This window comes from Salvelinus namaycush, chromosome 16, assembly GCF_016432855.1.
Source record: "Salvelinus namaycush isolate Seneca chromosome 16, SaNama_1.0, whole genome shotgun sequence".
NCBI lineage: Eukaryota > Metazoa > Chordata > Actinopteri > Salmoniformes > Salmonidae > Salvelinus > Salvelinus namaycush.
In genome coordinates, this window is record NC_052322.1 from 31,535,842 (window position 1) to 31,553,386 (window position 17,545).

Sequence of the window (17,545 nt, forward strand, 5' to 3'; positions counted from 1 at the left end):
CACATAAAACCACTGAAGACTTCAAAGGATTATGACATATAGAGCAATGTGTGTTTTTGGTCATGAGGTTAGGTGAAACACATGAACAAAGTGTAGTAAATATGTGTGGGTTTGTGTGTGTCAAATCAGTTGATTATAGTGGAATCACTTGCAATAGGCCTACAGGGAGGGGGGTCAACCAGCTGATCATACCTCAGGCATGTGATGTTGCTTTTTTTTCGTTCTTCAATTAGTCGTGGCAGCAGTTCCTTTCTTTTGACTCGTACCTTTTCAGAGAAGTCTTCATTGATGAAGATTTTGGTTCCCTTCAGGCACTTGGCTCTCCTGAGAATTCCCCCCTTGTCTTTGAACCTGAGCAGTTTCACCACTATAGATCTGGGCCATCCAGAGGGGAACAAAGTGCCATTCCTGTGCGCCATCTCCATCTTGATGAGTTTAGGATCCAGTTTGAGTTGATCTGCCAGGATTTTCTTGGCCTTAACTTCTTTCATGCCAAGTTTCAGTCTTTATGTCCTCAATTCCATCGATTAAATGTTATTGAGCCTCAATTGGCTCCTTTGGAAGAGTGCTTGTCAAGTGTTGTTTGGAGAATTGCGAAATCATCAGACATGGTTCTGAATGCGTTCTGGCTGGAGACATTCGCGCCCTTTAGCTCCTTCACCTCCGACTGCGTAAATTCCAAACTGTGTTTAAATTCCATTACATCCTTAAACAGATCATCAACCCTTTTGTTGGTAGAATTCTTAAAGAGTTGCAGGAAGGACTTAAAGTTATTTTCCTGCAGATCTATTAGATCAGTCCGCTTGTCGTTTATACCTGGAGGTGGTCTTGAGAAGAGCCGACCGGGCTCTCTTCCAGGTTAGACGACAGCGGTGGACAAAAATCTGGGCCGAGGGTTTGCCGACCTCTTCCTCTTGCTCCGGGAAGAGCGGGGGCTGATAGCCCAGGGAACACTCAAAAGGCGAGAGACCCATGGCAGAGCAAGGAGGGGTGTTGCGGGCATATTTGACTCACACAAGTTGCTGGCTCCAGGTGGTGGGGTTGGCAGAGACCAGGCAGTGAAGAGTCGTCTCCAGGTCTTGGTTGGCTCGCTCCGACTGGCCGTTGGACTGGGGGTGGAACCCGGAGAACAGGCTGGCCAATGACCCAATGAGTGTGCAGAACGCCTTCCAGAACCAGGACAAGATCTGAAGACCCCGGTCGGAGACCATGTCTACTGGGAATCCATGGATCCGGAAGACATGTTGCACCATGAGTTGGGCCGTCTCTTTGGCAGAGGGTAGCTTGGGGAGAGAAATGAAGTGGGCGGCTTTTGAAAACCGGTCCACTACTGTTAGGATGGCGGTGTTGCCATCAGACGGGGGGAGACCCATGACAAAGTCCAGGGAGGAACAGGAGGAACAGGCAGAGGTTGAAGGAGGAACCGGCAGAGGTTGAAGGAGACCAGCCGGGGCTTGCCGGGGAGTCTTGTTTTGGGGACAGATCGTGCATGCGGCGACGAATGCGGAGATGTCAGGATCCTTGGTAGGCCACCAACAGCGTTGTCGCACAAAGGCCAGGGTCTGACGGGAGGACGTGTGGCAGGCAAGCTTAGAGGATTGGGTCCACTCCAGAACCGAGGAGTGGACAGCATCAGGAACAAACAGACGGTTATTTGTCCCCCCCCCCGGGCCAAGAGAATCCCAATACCACAGGAACTTGAGGATAATTAATTAGCAGAAATCGGATCGTCTCGCTGTGGTTCCCTGACACACGTAGGTTGATGGAGGTGGTGTTGTGTGTGACCCGGCCCATAGAGCGCCCGTCCAGCGCTCTAACGTCCATGGGAATGGAGAGGGGCAGAATGGGGATGCCAAGCTCGGACCCCAGGTTAGCGCCCATAAAGCTCTCATCGGCCCCAGAGTCAATGAGTACCCGGATAATTTTGACTGGTTTCCCCACAGCAAGATGGCATGGAAAGGGGTGCGAGTAAGGGGAGAGGAAAAGTTATCCATATGGCCCATCAGAGTACTCACTCCTACCGGTGAGCCTGGTCTTTTAGTGGACAGGTGGCCACGAAATGACCAGTAGTCCCGCAATACAGGCAACTCTTCATGTGAAGCCTGTATAGCCGTCCGGCTGGGGACAGCCTAGCTCTGCCTAGTTGCATTGGCTCGGGAAGAGGTGAATTGGCACACTTTGGAGACTCTCAGGGGAACTTGGGTAGCCTCGGGTTCTCTCAGCATCGAGGCCATCGGGGACTTCCGGGATGTCTCGGAGGCAAGGTGGAAGCCTTGGGCGGGCGAGAGAAATAGAATCTCCTCTCCTTCCATCCTTTCTGTAGTCGCACGAAAAGTCAAGGCGATGAGCGAGTCGAGATCCGTCGGTAGTTCCCGGGCTGCAAGCTCATCCTTTACTTTCTCTGATACTCCGTGCAGGAACATGTCGAACATTGCTTCCGGGTTCCAGGTACTCTCAGCTGCCAACGTGCGGAAATCCACCGGATAGTCTACCACACTGCAGGAGTCTTGCCGAAGCTGGAGTAACTTCCGGGCAGCCTCTCTCCCGGACAATGGAGCATCGAAAACTTTCTTCACCTCGGCCACAAACACCTCCAGACTGAAGCATACGGCCAACTGTTGTTCCTATACTGCCGTAGCCCAGGCGAGAGCCCTCCCGGACATCAGCGTGCTGAGGTACGCTATCTTAGAGCGGTCTGAGGGGAAGGAGGAGGGCTGCAGCTTAAAACTTCTTATGGCTGCAATCCCGTTAACGGGATCGATATGACAACAGCCAGTGAAAGTGCAGGGCGCCAAATTCAAACAACAGAAATCTCATAATTAAAATTCCTCAAATATACATGTATCATATACCATTTTAAAGGTAATCTTGTTGTTAATCCCACCACAGTGTCCGATTTCAAATAGGCTTTTCAGCGAAAGCACCATAAACGATTATGTTAGGTCAACACCAACTCACAGGAAAAATTCAGCCATTTTTCCAGCCAAAGAGAGGAGTCACAAAAAGCACAAATAGAGATAAAATTAATCACTAACCTTTGATGATCTTCATCAGATGACACTCATAGGACTTCATGTTACACAATACATATATGTCTTGTTCGATTAAGTTCATATTTATATCTAAAAACCTCCGTTTACATTGGCGCCATGTTCAGAAATGCCTCCAAAATATCCTGAGAAATTGTCGAGAGCCACGTCAAATAACAGAAATACTCATCATAAACTTTGATGAAAGATACATGTTTTACATAGAATTAAAGATACACTTGTTCTTAATGCAACCTCTGTGTCAGATTTCAAAAAGCTTTACGGCAAAACACAATATTCAATAATCTGAAAACAGCGTTCAGCCACAAAAGCAAGCCATACAGATACCACCAAATTGTGCAGTCAACAAAACTCATAAAAAGCATTATAAATCTTCACTTACCTTTGCTGATCTTCGTCGAAATGCACTCCCAGGACTCCCACTTCAACAAGAAATGTTCGTTTTTTTCGGTAATGTCCATCTTTTATGTCCAAATAGCTATTTTTGTAGCGTGTTTAGTAAACAAATCCAACGTCAGGGAAGCGCGTTCACTAAAACCTGACAGAATGTGCAAAAGTTCCATAACAGTCCTTAGAAACATGTCAAACGATGTATTGAATCAATCTTTAGAATGTTTTTAACATAAATCTTGAATAACGTTCCAACCGGAGAATTACATTGACTTCAGATGAGCGATGGAACAGAGCTCCCTCTCATGTGAACGCGCATGGTCAAAGAATGGTCAGGTCATGGCAGACCTGACTAATTCCCCTCTCAGTCGGCCCCCCTTCACAGTAGAGGCATCAGACAAGGTTCTACAGACTGTTGACATCTAGTGGAAGCCGTAGGAAGTGCAAACTCATCCATATGTCGCTGTGATTTCAATGGGATCTTGGTTGAAAATCGATCAGCCTCAGAATTTCCACTTCCTGTTTGGATTTTTTCTCAGGTTTTTGCCTGCCAAATGAGTTATGTTATACTCACAGACATAATTCAAACAGTTTTAGAATCTTCAGAGGGTTTTCCATCCAATACTACTAATAATATGCATATATTAGCAACTATGACTGAGGAGCAGGCTATTTACTCTGGGCACCTCTGTGCACCTTTCATCCAAGCTACTCAATACTGCCCCTGCAGCCATAAGAAGTTAATGATGAGGGAACACTGAGTGAGAAATGCCCGACAGGTGCCTGATTCTCCATCGAAGCGTTCCGGGGGAGGTAAGCAGGGTTCCCGGGAAATCAGGGTGTCTTGGGAGGCGACGCTGCTAACAGCCGGGTTACTGAGGGGCTGGGACGTTACCGTTGTGGTAGGCTGCCTAACAGACAACCCGCAGAATTGCTCCAGCAATGTGTTCAATGCTCGGTCATGGCATTCGGCCAAGGTCTGGACCCCTTCCATGAGGCCACGAAGCAACTCCTCGTGCCTTCCAATGGTGGCTCCTTGGGAGGAGATGGCGTTGCGGAGCTGGTCCGAGTCTGCTTGGTCAGCCATGGCCAGTTCGTACTATCACGTTTTAGGGAAGACGCAGATGCAGACAAGGTCAAAGTAACAAAAGTTTATTACTAGAAAAGGGGACAGGTAAAACGACAGGTCAAGGGCAGGCAAAGGTCAGTAATCTAGATCAGAATCCAAAAGGTACAGAACGGCAGACAGTCTCGGGGTCAGAGCAAGCAGAGGTCAATAATCCAGGTCAATAATCAAGGTCCAGAAACGGCAGGCAGGCTCAGGATCAGGGCAGGCAGAATGTTCAAAACCGGGAAAACTAGAAAACAGGAACTAGAAACAGACATGAGCAAGGGGAAAAACACTGGTAGGCTTGACGAACAACACGAACTGGCAACAGACAAACAGAGAACACAGGTATAAATACACTGGGGATAATGGCGAAGATGGGTGACACCTGGAGGGAGGTGGAGACAAGCACAAAGACAGATGAAACAGATCAGGGTGTGACATACACAGAGACTGTCACACATAGCTAGTCAGCCTTGACTAGAACCCATATACTCGGTTCATCAGGGCCTTTATCTAAACCCTTTAGAGTAGAAGTGAAGGCTATTCTAAGGAGTGGAATGTATTCTTAGGATTGGGAAGGTAGGAAACAGCATATATTAACAGAGTTAGAGTGACTGTGGGCTTTGAGCTCTGGCTATATCATGAGATCCAAGACTTGTCCCTCTCCCTGAACCCCATTGGTTTATCCAGCATCTAATCAGCATCTAATCAGTGTAGTGATTCCCATGTCTCCCTGCCACCTGGTAACACATTTCCCACTGGAACGGAGAGGGGTAGAGGCAGCCTGGGCACTCTGAATCACAGGATCATCCAGAATTATCCATGTCCAGAAGAACCCATGTGTCATTCAGTTCTCTGCCATGACACTGATTCACCAAGAGGACCTCTTACTGTGGGCAGCCAAGATGGGGTCACACCATGGCTGCCGTACCTTGACCAGAGTGTGTTGTGTCCAAGGGAGTGTGTGTGCGAGTGCTCATGACCCCAGGGAGCTCCACAGGGAATTTAACACCCAAATCCCACTGGATTCACAGACTTTGTCCCACAGTAAGAGGCATAGATAGCCAGTCGAACCAAAGAGCAGGTCTTAGACCCTAACTGTGACCATTACACATTCATACTATTTAACTTAGATACTGAAGAGGGAGAAGAATTCTACTACAGCTGTAGATTTTATTTTATTTACCTTTATTTAGCTAGGCAAGTCAGTTAAGAACAAATTCTTATTTTCAATGAAGGTGGGTTAACTGCCTTGTTCAGGGGCAGAACGACATATTTTTTACCTTGTCAACTCGGGGATTCGATCTTGCCACCTTTCGGTTACTAGTTCACTAGGCTACCTGGCGCCCCAATGCAAGCTGTTATATAGACAGAGGAGACAACGAGGACACTGAGAACAATGTGATGTTTCATTATAGACATAGCGCTTTGTGGCACTCTGCTTGTGGATTAATAACTTCCAGATGTGTGTGTCACCAGGGGCTGACTCATATCGAAGTGTGCGGGCCGGGGCAATGGGAGGCTGGGAGAAAAGGGGATGGCCGGGATAGGCGCCAGCTGGCTGGGTACTGGTGGTACCGGAGCTGGGGGCCGCTTCCATTTCACACTCACTGACTTCTGTTCACACAGCGGGTGTGTGTGAAAGAATGGGTGTTTGTTTCTGTGTGTGTCTCTGAGAGAGGGGTAATGTATGATCATGTGTGATTATGTTAAGTGTGTGTGTTTTAGTGTACATTTCTGTTTGTGGATATAGTGTGTGTGTGTGTGTGTGTGTGTGTGTGTGTGTGTGTGTGTGTGTGTGTGTGTGTGTGTGTGTGTGTGTGTGTGTGTGTGTGTGTGTGTGTGTGTGTGTGTGTGTGTGTGTGTGTGTGCGTGTGCATGCGTGTGTGTGAGCTTGTATGCGTCAGTACCTGCATGTGTGTAAACAGTGCATTCTGAAAGTATTTTTTACCTCATCAATCTACACACAATACCCCATAATGACAAAGCAATAACAAGTTTTAGAAATTTTTGCAAATGTATAAAAAAACAAACAGAAATTCCTTATTTACATATATTTGCAGATCCTTTGCTATGAGACTCGAAATTGAGTTCAAGTGCATGATGTTTCCATTGATCATCCTTGAGATGTTTCTACAACTTGATTGGAGTCCATCTGTGGTAAATGCAATTGATTGGACATGATGTCTATATAATGTCCCACTGTTGACAGTGCATGTCAGAGCAAAAACCAAGCTATGAGGTCGAAGAAATTGTCCGTAGAGCTCCGAGACAGGATTGTGTAGTGGAAGAGTACCAGAAAATGTCTGCAGCATTGAAGGTCCCCAAGAACACAGTGGCCTCCTTCATTCTTAAATGGAAGAAGTTTGGAACCACCAAGACTCTTCTTAGAGCTGGCTGCCCTGCCAAACTGAGCAATCAGGGGAGAAGGGCCTTTGTCAGGGAGGTGACCAAAACCCGATGGTCACTCTGACAGAGCTCCAGAGTTCCTCTGTGGAGAGGGGAGAACCTTCCAGAATGACAACCATCTCTGCAGCACTCCACTTATCAGGCATTTATGGTAGAGTGGCCAGACGGAAACCAGGATTGAACGCTTTGGCCTGAATGCCAAGTATCACATCTGGATGAAACCTGGCACCATCTCTATGGTGAAGCTTGGTGGTTGCCGCATTATTCTGTGGGGATGTTTTTCAGTGGCAGGGACTGGGAGACTAGTCAGGATCGAGGGAAAGATGAACGGAGCAAAGTGCAGAGAGATCCTTGATGAAAACCTGCTACAGAGCGCTTAGAACCTCAGTCTGGGGCCGGACTTGAACCCGATCTCTGGAGAGACCTGAAAATAGCTGTGCAGCGACGCTCCCCATCCAACCTGACCAAGCTTGAGAGGATCTGCATTGAAGAATGGGAGAAACTCCCCAAAACAGGTGTGCCAAGCTTGTAGCGTCATACCCAAGAATAACCGAGGCTGTAATCGCTGCCAAAGGTGTTTCAACAAAGTACTGAATTAAGGGTCTGAATACTTATGTAAATGCTACATTTCTGTTTTTTATTTGTAATAAATTAGCAAAAAAATGTAAAGACCTGTTTCCACTTTGTCATTATGAGGTATTGTGTGTACTGTAGATTGATGAGGGACATATTTTTTAAATCAATTTTACAATAAGGCTGTAACGTAACAAAATGTGGAAAAAGGGAAACGGTCTGAATACTTTCCGAATGCACTGTATGTGTGTATGCATGCAAGCATGTGTGTGTCTGAACTTGTGTTTTCACGTGCATGTGTATGTCTGTGTCTCTGTATGTCTTTGTGTGTCTCTGTGTGTGTTCTGTGCAGTGGTGTAAAGTACTTAAGTAACAATACTTTAAAGTACTACTTAAGTAGTTTTTTGGGGTATCTGTACTTTACGATTTATATTTTTGACATCTTTTACTTTTACTTCACTACATTCTTAAAGCAGGACTGGAAAATGGTCAAATTCACACACTTCTCAAAAGAACATCCCTGGTTATCCCTACTGCCTCTGATCTGACAGACTCACTAAACACAAATGCTTTGTTTGTAAATGATGTCTGAGTGTTGGAGTGTGCCCTTGGCAATCCTTAAAAAAAGAAAATGGTCTGGTATGCTTAATATAAGGAATGTGAAATTATTTATTATTTTTCTTTTGATACTTAAGTATATTTTAAACCAAATACTTTTAGACTTTTACTGAAGTAGTATTTTACTGGGTGACTTTCACTTTTACTTGAGTCATTTTCTATTAAGGTATCTTTACTTTTACTCAAGTATGACAATTGGGTACTTTTTCCAACACTGGTTCTTAAAAACTTCTTCTGGCTGCAAGCCAGAGGCCGGCCACAATATGACAACAGCCACTTCAAGTGCAGGGCGCGAAATTCAAAATATATGTTTTAGAAATATTTAACTTTCACACATTAACAAGTCCAATACAGCAAATGAAAGGTACACATCTTGTGAATCCAGCCAACATGTCCGATTTTTTAAATGTTTTACAGCGAAAACAGCACGTATATTTATGTTAGCTCACCACCAAATACAAAAAAGGACAGACATTTTTCACAGCACAGGTAGCATGCACAAAGCCAACCTAACTAACCAAGAACCAACCAAACTAACCAACAAACAACTTCATCAGGTGACAGTCTTATAACATGTTATTCAATAAATCTATGTTTTGTTCGAAAAATGTGCATATTTCAGGTATAAATCATAGTTTACATTACAGCTACAATCAGAAATTGCACCGAAGCAGCCATAATAATTACAGACACCAACGTCAAATACCTAATTACTCATCATAAAACATTTCTGAAAAATACATAGTGTACAGCAAATGAAAGACAGGCATCTTGTGATTCCAGCCAATATTTCCGATTTATTAAGTGTTTTACAGCGAAAACACAATATAGCGTTATATTAGCTTACCACAATAGCCAGAAACACAAGCCATTCCCCAGTAGCAAAGGTTAGCGATCGTAACAAACCAGCAAAAGATATATAATTTTTGACTAACCTTGATAAGCTTCATCAGATGACAGTCCTATAACATCAGGTTATACATACACTTATGTTTTGTTCGAAAATGTGCATATTTAGAGCTGAAATCAGTGGTTATACATTGTGCTAATGTAGCATATTTTTCCCACAACGTCCGGATATTTTTCTGACACTTTTTCTGACACACATATTCTGACCAAATAGCTATTCATAAACATAACTAAAAAATACATGTTGTATAGGAAATGATAGATACACTAGTTCTTAATGCAATCGCCGTGTTAGAATTCTAAAAATAACTTCATTACGACATACAGCTTAGGTATAGCGAGAGAGTACCCAAAAGCTAGGCGCAAACGACTAGCACAACATGTTCGACAGATATATGAAATAGCATCATAAAATGGGTCCTACTTTTGCTGATCTTTCATCAGAATGTTGTACAAGGGGTCCTTTGTCCAGAACAATCGTTGTTTGGATTTAGAACGGCCTTTTTCCCTCTCGATTTAGCAAGCACACTTGCCAAGTGGCGCGAATCTCTCCATGTCAACAAACGGAAGAGAACGGAACACGGCAAAACTCCCGAAAAATTTTCAATAATCTGATTCAACTATATTGAAAAAACATACTTTACGATGATATTGTCACTTGTATCAAATAAAATCAAAGCCGGAGATAGTAGTCGCCTATAACGACAGCTTTTCAGAAGGCAATCCCCGGTTCCTTCTCGTGCCTTCCTGAAAACAGGAAATGGGTGACACGTCATTCCAAGAGGATTTATTCCACTTCAGACCAAGATAAACACTCCATTTCTTCTCTCACTGCCTCTTGACATCTAGGGGAAGGTGTATGACGTGCATGTATACTAATACGTATCATGCCCATTTATAGGCAGGACCTAGAACAGAGCATAGTTTTCAGACTTTCCACTTCCTGGTCAGGAAGTTTGTGCCAAATGAGTTCTGTTTTACTCACAGATATAATTCAAACGGTTTTAGAAACTAGAGAGTGTTTTCTATCCAATAGTAATAATAATATGCATATTGTACGAGCAAGAATTGAGTACGAGTGTCACGCCCTGGCCTTAGTATTCTTTGTTTTCTTTATTATTTTAGTTAGGTCAGGGTGTGACATGGGGAATGTATGTGTTTTTGTATTGTCTAGGGGTTTTGTAGGGTAAATGGGTCAGTGTCTTGTCTAGGTGTTTGTATGTCTATGGCTGCCTAGATTGGTTCTCAATTAGAGGCAGCTGTGGTTCATTGTCTCTAGTTGAGAGCCATATTTAAGGCAGTCATAGGCATTGGGGTTTTGTGGGTAATTGTCTATGTTGTACGTTTGTAGCTTGTGTGTGCACTTACGTTTATAGCTTCACGATCGTTTGTTGTTTTGTTTCGTTTTGTTATAGTGTTCGTTGCGTGTTTTTCCCTTCTCTAAATAAAAGAGAATGTATTTTGCACACGCTGCGCCTTGGTCCTCTCTCTCACCCATAGACGATCGTGACAACGAGGCCGTTTGAAATGGGCACCTTTTATCTGGCTACTCAATACTGCCCCTGCAGCCCAAACAGGTTAATGTGTAGTGTTCTGTATGTGTATTTTATGTGTCTCTGTGTGTGTTCTTTATGTGTCTGTGTGTGTGTTCTCTGTGTGTGTGTGTGTTCTCTGGGTGTCTCTGTGTGTGTTCTGTGTGTGTGTGTTCTGTCTCTGTGTGTGTTCTGTCTCTGTGTGTGTTCTGTCTCTGTGTGTGTGTGTGTGTGTGTGTGTGTTCAGTGGGTGTCTCTGTGTGTGTTCTGTGGGTGTCTCTGTGTGTGTTCTGTGTGTGTGTGTGTGTGTGTGTGTTCTGTGGGTGTCTCTGTGTGTTCTTTATTTGTCTGTGTGTGTGTGTTCTGTATGTGTCTCTGTGTGTTTTCTGTGGGTGTGTGTTCTGTGGGTGTCTCTGTGTGTGTTCTGTATGTGTCTCTGTGTGTTTTCTGTGGGTGTCTCTGTGTGTGTTCTTTATGTGTCTCTGTGTGTGTTCTGTGTGTGTGTGTTCTCTGGGTGTCTCTGTGTGTGTTCTTTATGTGTCTATGTGTGTGTTCTGTGTGTGTGGGTGTCTATGTGTGTGTTCTTTATGTGTCTGTGTGTGTGTTCTTTATGTGTCTCTGTATGTGTTCTTTATGTGTCTGTGTGTGTGTTCTTTATCTGTCTGTGTGTGTGTTCTTTATGTGTCTGTGTGTGTGTTCTTTATGTGTCTGTTTGTGTGTTCTTTATGTGTCCGTGTGCGTGTTCTTTATGTGTCTCTGTGTGTTCTTTATGTGTCTCTGTGTGTTCTGTGTGTGTCTGTGTGTGTGTGTGTGTGTGTGTGTGTGTGTGTGTGTGTATTCTTTATGTGTCTCTGTGGGTGTTCTGTGTGTCTGTCTGTGTGTGTTCTTTATGTGTCTGCGTGTGTGTTCTGTGTGTGTGTTCTCTATGAGCCTGTGTGTGTCTATGTGTGTGTTCTGTGTGTGTCTGTGTGTGTGTTCTTTATGTGTCTGTGTGTGTTCTGTGTGTGTCTGTTTGCGTGTTCTTTATGTGTCTGTGTGAGTGTGAGCTAGAGAAGGGAAGAACATGTTGCAAGTTTGACTCTATTAAGCTATTGTTCCAAACTTTTGAGCCTATGTCTGGCTTGGCTCTCTTCCTCTCCTCCTCTGCCATCCCTCTGTTCCAACAGCGGATGGAGGGAATGTGTTTAATTTGCTGCAGAGGAGAGCAGGCATTTCCGTGTTAACACTTAATCAACAGTGAGTTAAAACATAGTGGTGTACATGGCCGTGTCGTCTGAGCTGGTTGTGGTACACTGTTCATTATTAAGTGCTCAGACCAGTGCAGACACTGGCAGGCCTCTTTGCAGGCTGTTGTGATATGCCTGATGATGATATATTCAGAGCTAGGAAGGACAGTGACATCCTCTGAGGTAGCCCCTTGTTAGATGATTGACAATCTAACGCAATACCCTCACCCACCAAAAGTATTATTATTTATTACTATTTAGTCCATTGTCTTGATTGTGTGTGTGCCTGTGTGTGTGTGTGTGTGTGTGTTCATATATTGAGCACGTGTGTTGTTTCTGAGTTATTTATCTCTCTCTCACTCTCACTCTCTCTCTCACACACACAGACACACAGACAGACAGACAGACAGACAGACAGACAGACAGACAGACAGACACACAGACACAGACACACACACAGACACACACACACACACACACACACACACACACACTTACTCACCCTGTTAGAATCTGCAGATGAAAGGATTTGGAACATGACTTATTTAGACAGGGGGGGTCACATCTGCTTCTTAATATAACCACCCCCTATTTCAAACTGCCTCTTCCCATCATCCTCTCTCCCTTCCCGATCCAATCCCTAATACCCCCAGAACCTTCCTCCCTCCCCTACCTAGTCCCCCCACCATGGCAGTCTGAACTGGAGCAGCCTGCCCCTGCAGTCAGGCCCACTAAGCCCTCCTCCCTCTGAAGAAATATAATAAATTTGTCCAGAACCAAGCGCACATCTGTCTCCCCTTTCCATCTGACGAATCCAGTTTGGATCCATGTTCATAGCTGGTGAACACACACGTGTTTCACTTGGCACTGGTTGCCGGAGAGAGAGAGGTGTCCCCCTGAAAACACACCATATGGATCTGGTTCAGGCAACATGGCACATGATGACATATGATGACACATGTCACATGCGTGTTTGGAAGGGTAGACTGTGCATGGCACAGGGGAGGAGGAGGGTTGGATTAGATGACTGGTGATTTCTGGATCGCGAAGACTTCGAAAAGCATCCTAGGCAGAGAGACAGAGCTTGGGCTGTATGTGGGGCTGCAGCTCCACTAGTGGTAGAGGGATGAAGTGCACCAACTATACTCATTCCCATGATGTTGATGTTGGATACAGTAATAATTATTAATGTCAGGCTGAAATCTAAATAGATGAGTGACCAAAGTAAGCATGGAATTTAAGATCAACTCCCACATTCTCATCTCCAAAAAGATTGGACAATATTTGTAATGTCAAATGTTCTAAACTCGAAATGGCCAAAATATATTTGAAAGCAATGACAGAGACAAAAAATGTCTCGCCACTCTCTTTCCATCATGTTAACCACCAACCCTTTCCTTCCCTTCTCCCTCCTGCTCCCCTTCTTCTCACTCCTTTTCACCCCAAACCCTCATCCTCCTCCCTCTCGTGTTCTATGACATACTTGATGTTTAAAATGTGGAGCTGTATTGAAGAAACTGAACACTAAAAGTTTACCCATGGGCATTGCCCATCCCCTCTCCTCTCTCCTATTTCCCAAACACACAGCTTATACATGCCAACCTCTCCAACAGACAGGCTTCCTTTAATGCAGCTTGAAAAGCATTTCTCCTGGACCTCCATCTGATGAACTCAGCCTGAAAGCATTGTTTGCCTTGGCATGTACAGCCCACCTTGGGAGTCAACCAGACAGCGGGGCATACATAAAGGGGGGAGAGAGAAAATAATACGTGTTTTATAGACTGTGGAAAGTTCTACGGGGCGGTAATTAGAATAAACAGCTTGTGGTGCGCCAGAGCCCTCAACTTTCAATGTTGTTCCCCTGTTCCTGCATACTTCCTGGGTTTCTCCTTGAATTTTAACTACCAGAAGGAATCTGCAAGGCCACACATTAGCAAGAAGTTTAAAGAGCGAGGGAAGGAGGTAGTGAGGGGAGACAAGGTAAAATGAAATATTGGAATATGTATTAAAACACAAGGCTCTTTAAAAGTCCAAAGAAATGGTGATTGGACCTGTCTCTCTTATCCGAGGAGCAGAGTTTGTTCTCACATACGTGATAGTGCACACACATGCAAGCAAGAGTCTCACCCGTTAAGCTGGACATGTCTATCATTCGCTGCCTGCCCTGGAACAATGAGCAACATGAGAGCAGATGATTTGGTGAGACCTGGGGAGAGTTAAGGCACACCTGGGGTACAGGGCGATAGCAAGGCATTATCCTAGCCTGCTGGCACACTTAACCTGTCTCACACTCCATCCACCTAGCAGCATAGCACTCCCCAGCTTCTGATGAATAGTTATTATTGAGACAGGCTGTCAGGATCAGCCAACAGGGAGGAGAGGAAAAACAATAAGATGGAGAGAGAGAGATGGAAATGGAGAGATGGAGAGTTATAAAAAGACAGTTTGAGAGGGGGAAGAGCTAGAGGGCTGAGTGATGTGGTGAGATGATGATTCTGACTGAACTGTGTATGCTTTGTGTTATAACCCTGAGGTTTGTCAGTTTACACTGAAGACCAGAGGTGCATAATGCACAATTTCTCCATGTTAATAGCAGAGTTACCATATCCCCTGGACATACAGGATACAGTGTGTTCCTCCTAGCATAGCCTTGTATTATTCATGTGGATCCCGATCCATACAGGACACAACCCTGAGAAGCTACAATACTGGTTTTAGTCATACAGCAGCCCCCAGATACACATACATGAATGTTGACGTGACTTATGTCAACTTGTTACAGGCTTGTCGGATATTTGATTAGATATCGAACCAAGTAAATGTGCAAATGTGCGACTTATCTAACTTTATACTTGACCCTGGAAAAATGTGTTTATTAGATGCCCCCAGAGTTTTGAATTGATTAAAATGTTGAATAAATTAAATACTGCATTTACGTTTTATTTACTTTGTAATTGTGTATCTCAACAGCTGCTTATACTCTGCCAATGCAGCTCAAACTCTGCTGATACTGCATCTCATCTTGATTGCACCCCACCAAAACCCACCTCATTGATTACAATCAAGACATCCTTACAACAAGACTAATGAGTATATATTTATCACATAAGGGAGTGGAGGTTCCTTGTAGCCATCTTTTTCCTGATGAGCACACTAGCCTGTGGATAGAGAATGACTCAGTGTCCCTGGCCGTGCTGGGGAATAGGGGTGTAAATCACACAGGCACATTTTATCACATAGCAACCCGCTCAACTGTATCTTTGTCCTTTTTGTCATATCTTTCAGGTCACAGAGGAAGAGGGAAAAGGAGGGGAGAGGAAGGAGGAAGAGGAGGTCAAAGCACCACCAGAGTTCCAGGCTCCACCCACTGTCATCATGTTTCCCAGGCAACAGGAGATAAGCTCCAAGGGGCTGCGGAGACAGAAGAGGGACTGGGTGATTCCACCAGTCAACGTGCCTGAAAACTCCAGGGGGCCCTTCCCACAAATGCTTGTCAGTGTAAGTAACCTTTCTGATTGGTTAACTCCCAAAGTTAGACAGGAAATACTCAGGACTCTAACCCAGGACTCTAACCCTTTTTTAAAGCCCTAACAATAAATGGTTCCTTGTATGGCAATTGCTCTTTTAGCTACTGTATAACACCTCATGCACGTCAATACTTTGGATTGCACACTAATGCTACACGTGTAATTCAAATGACGCTGTTAGTATATCAAGTTCTTGGGTGGTCAAAACCATTTAAGAAGCAATGACCACTGAATGTTTTCATGAGTGATGAAAGTGTATGATAAAAAGCCCTACAGGAGAAATAAAGAGAAGTTTATCACAACTGGTTTGTGCCTACTTCCTCTCTTTCCTCATTATGACTGGTTGTCAGGCTTGGAAGGTGATTATGCTGTGTATCTGTGATATGATTACAACTGCAAATGTGTTCAGGTATTCTAACTCTACTGATTGGGCTAAGAGCTTTTCCCCTTGGTCCGAGAGCTCTGTCGCCAGACACACCAAGACGCTCTCTATCTCTATATGCCTATACACACTCTTTATTTTGTCTGCTGGGCTTTCACTGGGAAAGACCTGTATAATGTCCCCTTTATTCAAACAATTCAGGAATTCAGTTTTTACTTTCATAATTGAATAAGAATTGTGCCGCCATGTTTGTAGACCATGTCATTATGTTGAACAAGCTGTCCTCGATAGGATTGGGTAATGATGCATAATTATATCAATGACAGCACTCAGGCCATCATGGTACATGGGGTCAAATCTGAGTTCCTTGAGTTACATAAAGAGGTGCCCCAAGGATTGATACTCGGCTCACTACTGTTTACAAACTATATAAATTTAAGTCATCATAAATAACATTGGTAATGCTGTATAAAAAATGTAAATAATAATACGTTTGTATGCAGATGATACAGTGTTGTTTTCCATAGCTCCATCTGTTGGCCAAGCCTTTCACATTTGAAGTCTGATTTTCAAGCACTGCAGAGGTCAATATTGGATCTAAAGTTAGTGCTAAATGCAAACAAAACAAAATGCACGCTTTGTTCTAGGTCCCATAACCCAGATTTAAATTAATTTGTAATAACTGGTGTGAACGGTATACAAATTAAGCAAGTTCTTTCCTACAAATATCTTGGTATCTGGCTTGATGACAAACTGTCATTTAAAAAACATGTCATTGATCTGGTGAAGAATTTGAAGTTCAAGGTTGGTTTCTTTTACAGAAACAAATGCATGTCTGGCTTTTGTTAATAGGAAGGAAATTGTTGAGGCCACTTTTATGTCTATTTTAGATTATGGGGATATTACCTATATGCATGCAGCAGCATCTACACTTCAACCACTAGATGCTGTTTTCCATTGTGCCCTTAGGTTTATTACTGGTGATGGTTATAGAACTCACCATTGTGTTTTGTATCAAAAAGTGGGTTGGGCCTCTTTGAATGTAAGGAGAGGGCAACATTTTCTTGTGTTTATCTACAAAGCACTTATGCAGAAATGTCCTATGTATCTGTAATCATTCATTCAATTTAGACTTCCAAATGACCAAACCCGGTCTCAGGTTTGGATAACATTGGAGGCCACTTCAGTCTCCACAGAGTTGGGTGTTTTTGCACCCTTTATGTGGAACAACTTCCAGAGCCCTCTGAAATGAGATGTTCTGGTCCCCCGTGGTCAGTTCAGAGTCATGATCGGAGACCTCTATTTTCATAAAGGTGTCTGTTTTTCGTAATATGTTTTGTAATTTTGTATATTGTATATTGTATGTGTTTGATGTATTGATGCAGGGTCATCTGTAAAAGAGATCCTAGTCTCCGTGTGACATCCCTGTCAAAATAAAGGTAAAATAAAACATTTATAAAATAATAATAATTGCACTGCCCCTTTTACAATGTAATTTGCCACAGAAGTGTAAGTAAAAACCTTGGTCTGGATTCTGGTATAAAGGAAAGTCTTGAGTGACATAAAGTAAGACAATGTCCCTACAGTGTATCTTCAGCTAGCCAAACCAGGGCAAGAGTTCATCCCTCAAGGTGTAACATAGGGCCATGGTTTTGGGGCATTTACAAACCACAGATATAAGCATGTTGTTTTGAACTGGGAAGATATGATACGCTTGTTCAGATAGAAACCACACCCGCAATTATGTGTTCTCATGGTCTAAACCATGCACATACCTTTCATACATCTGTGTCCTGTGGACTGGGGATAAATATGCTC

At 43.8% G+C, this 17,545-nt stretch overlaps 1 protein-coding gene across 1 annotated transcript in view; it reads left to right on the top strand.

The window, feature by feature from the left end:
- Positions 1 to 17,545, top strand: part of LOC120061310 (cadherin-4-like) — a 540,424-nt gene that overhangs the window by 384,358 nt on the left and 138,521 nt on the right. The window contains exon 5 of the mRNA XM_039011027.1: positions 15,104 to 15,316. Coding sequence (XP_038866955.1) covers positions 15,104 to 15,316 — 213 coding nt within the window. The remainder of the gene's footprint in view (positions 1 to 15,103; positions 15,317 to 17,545) is intronic.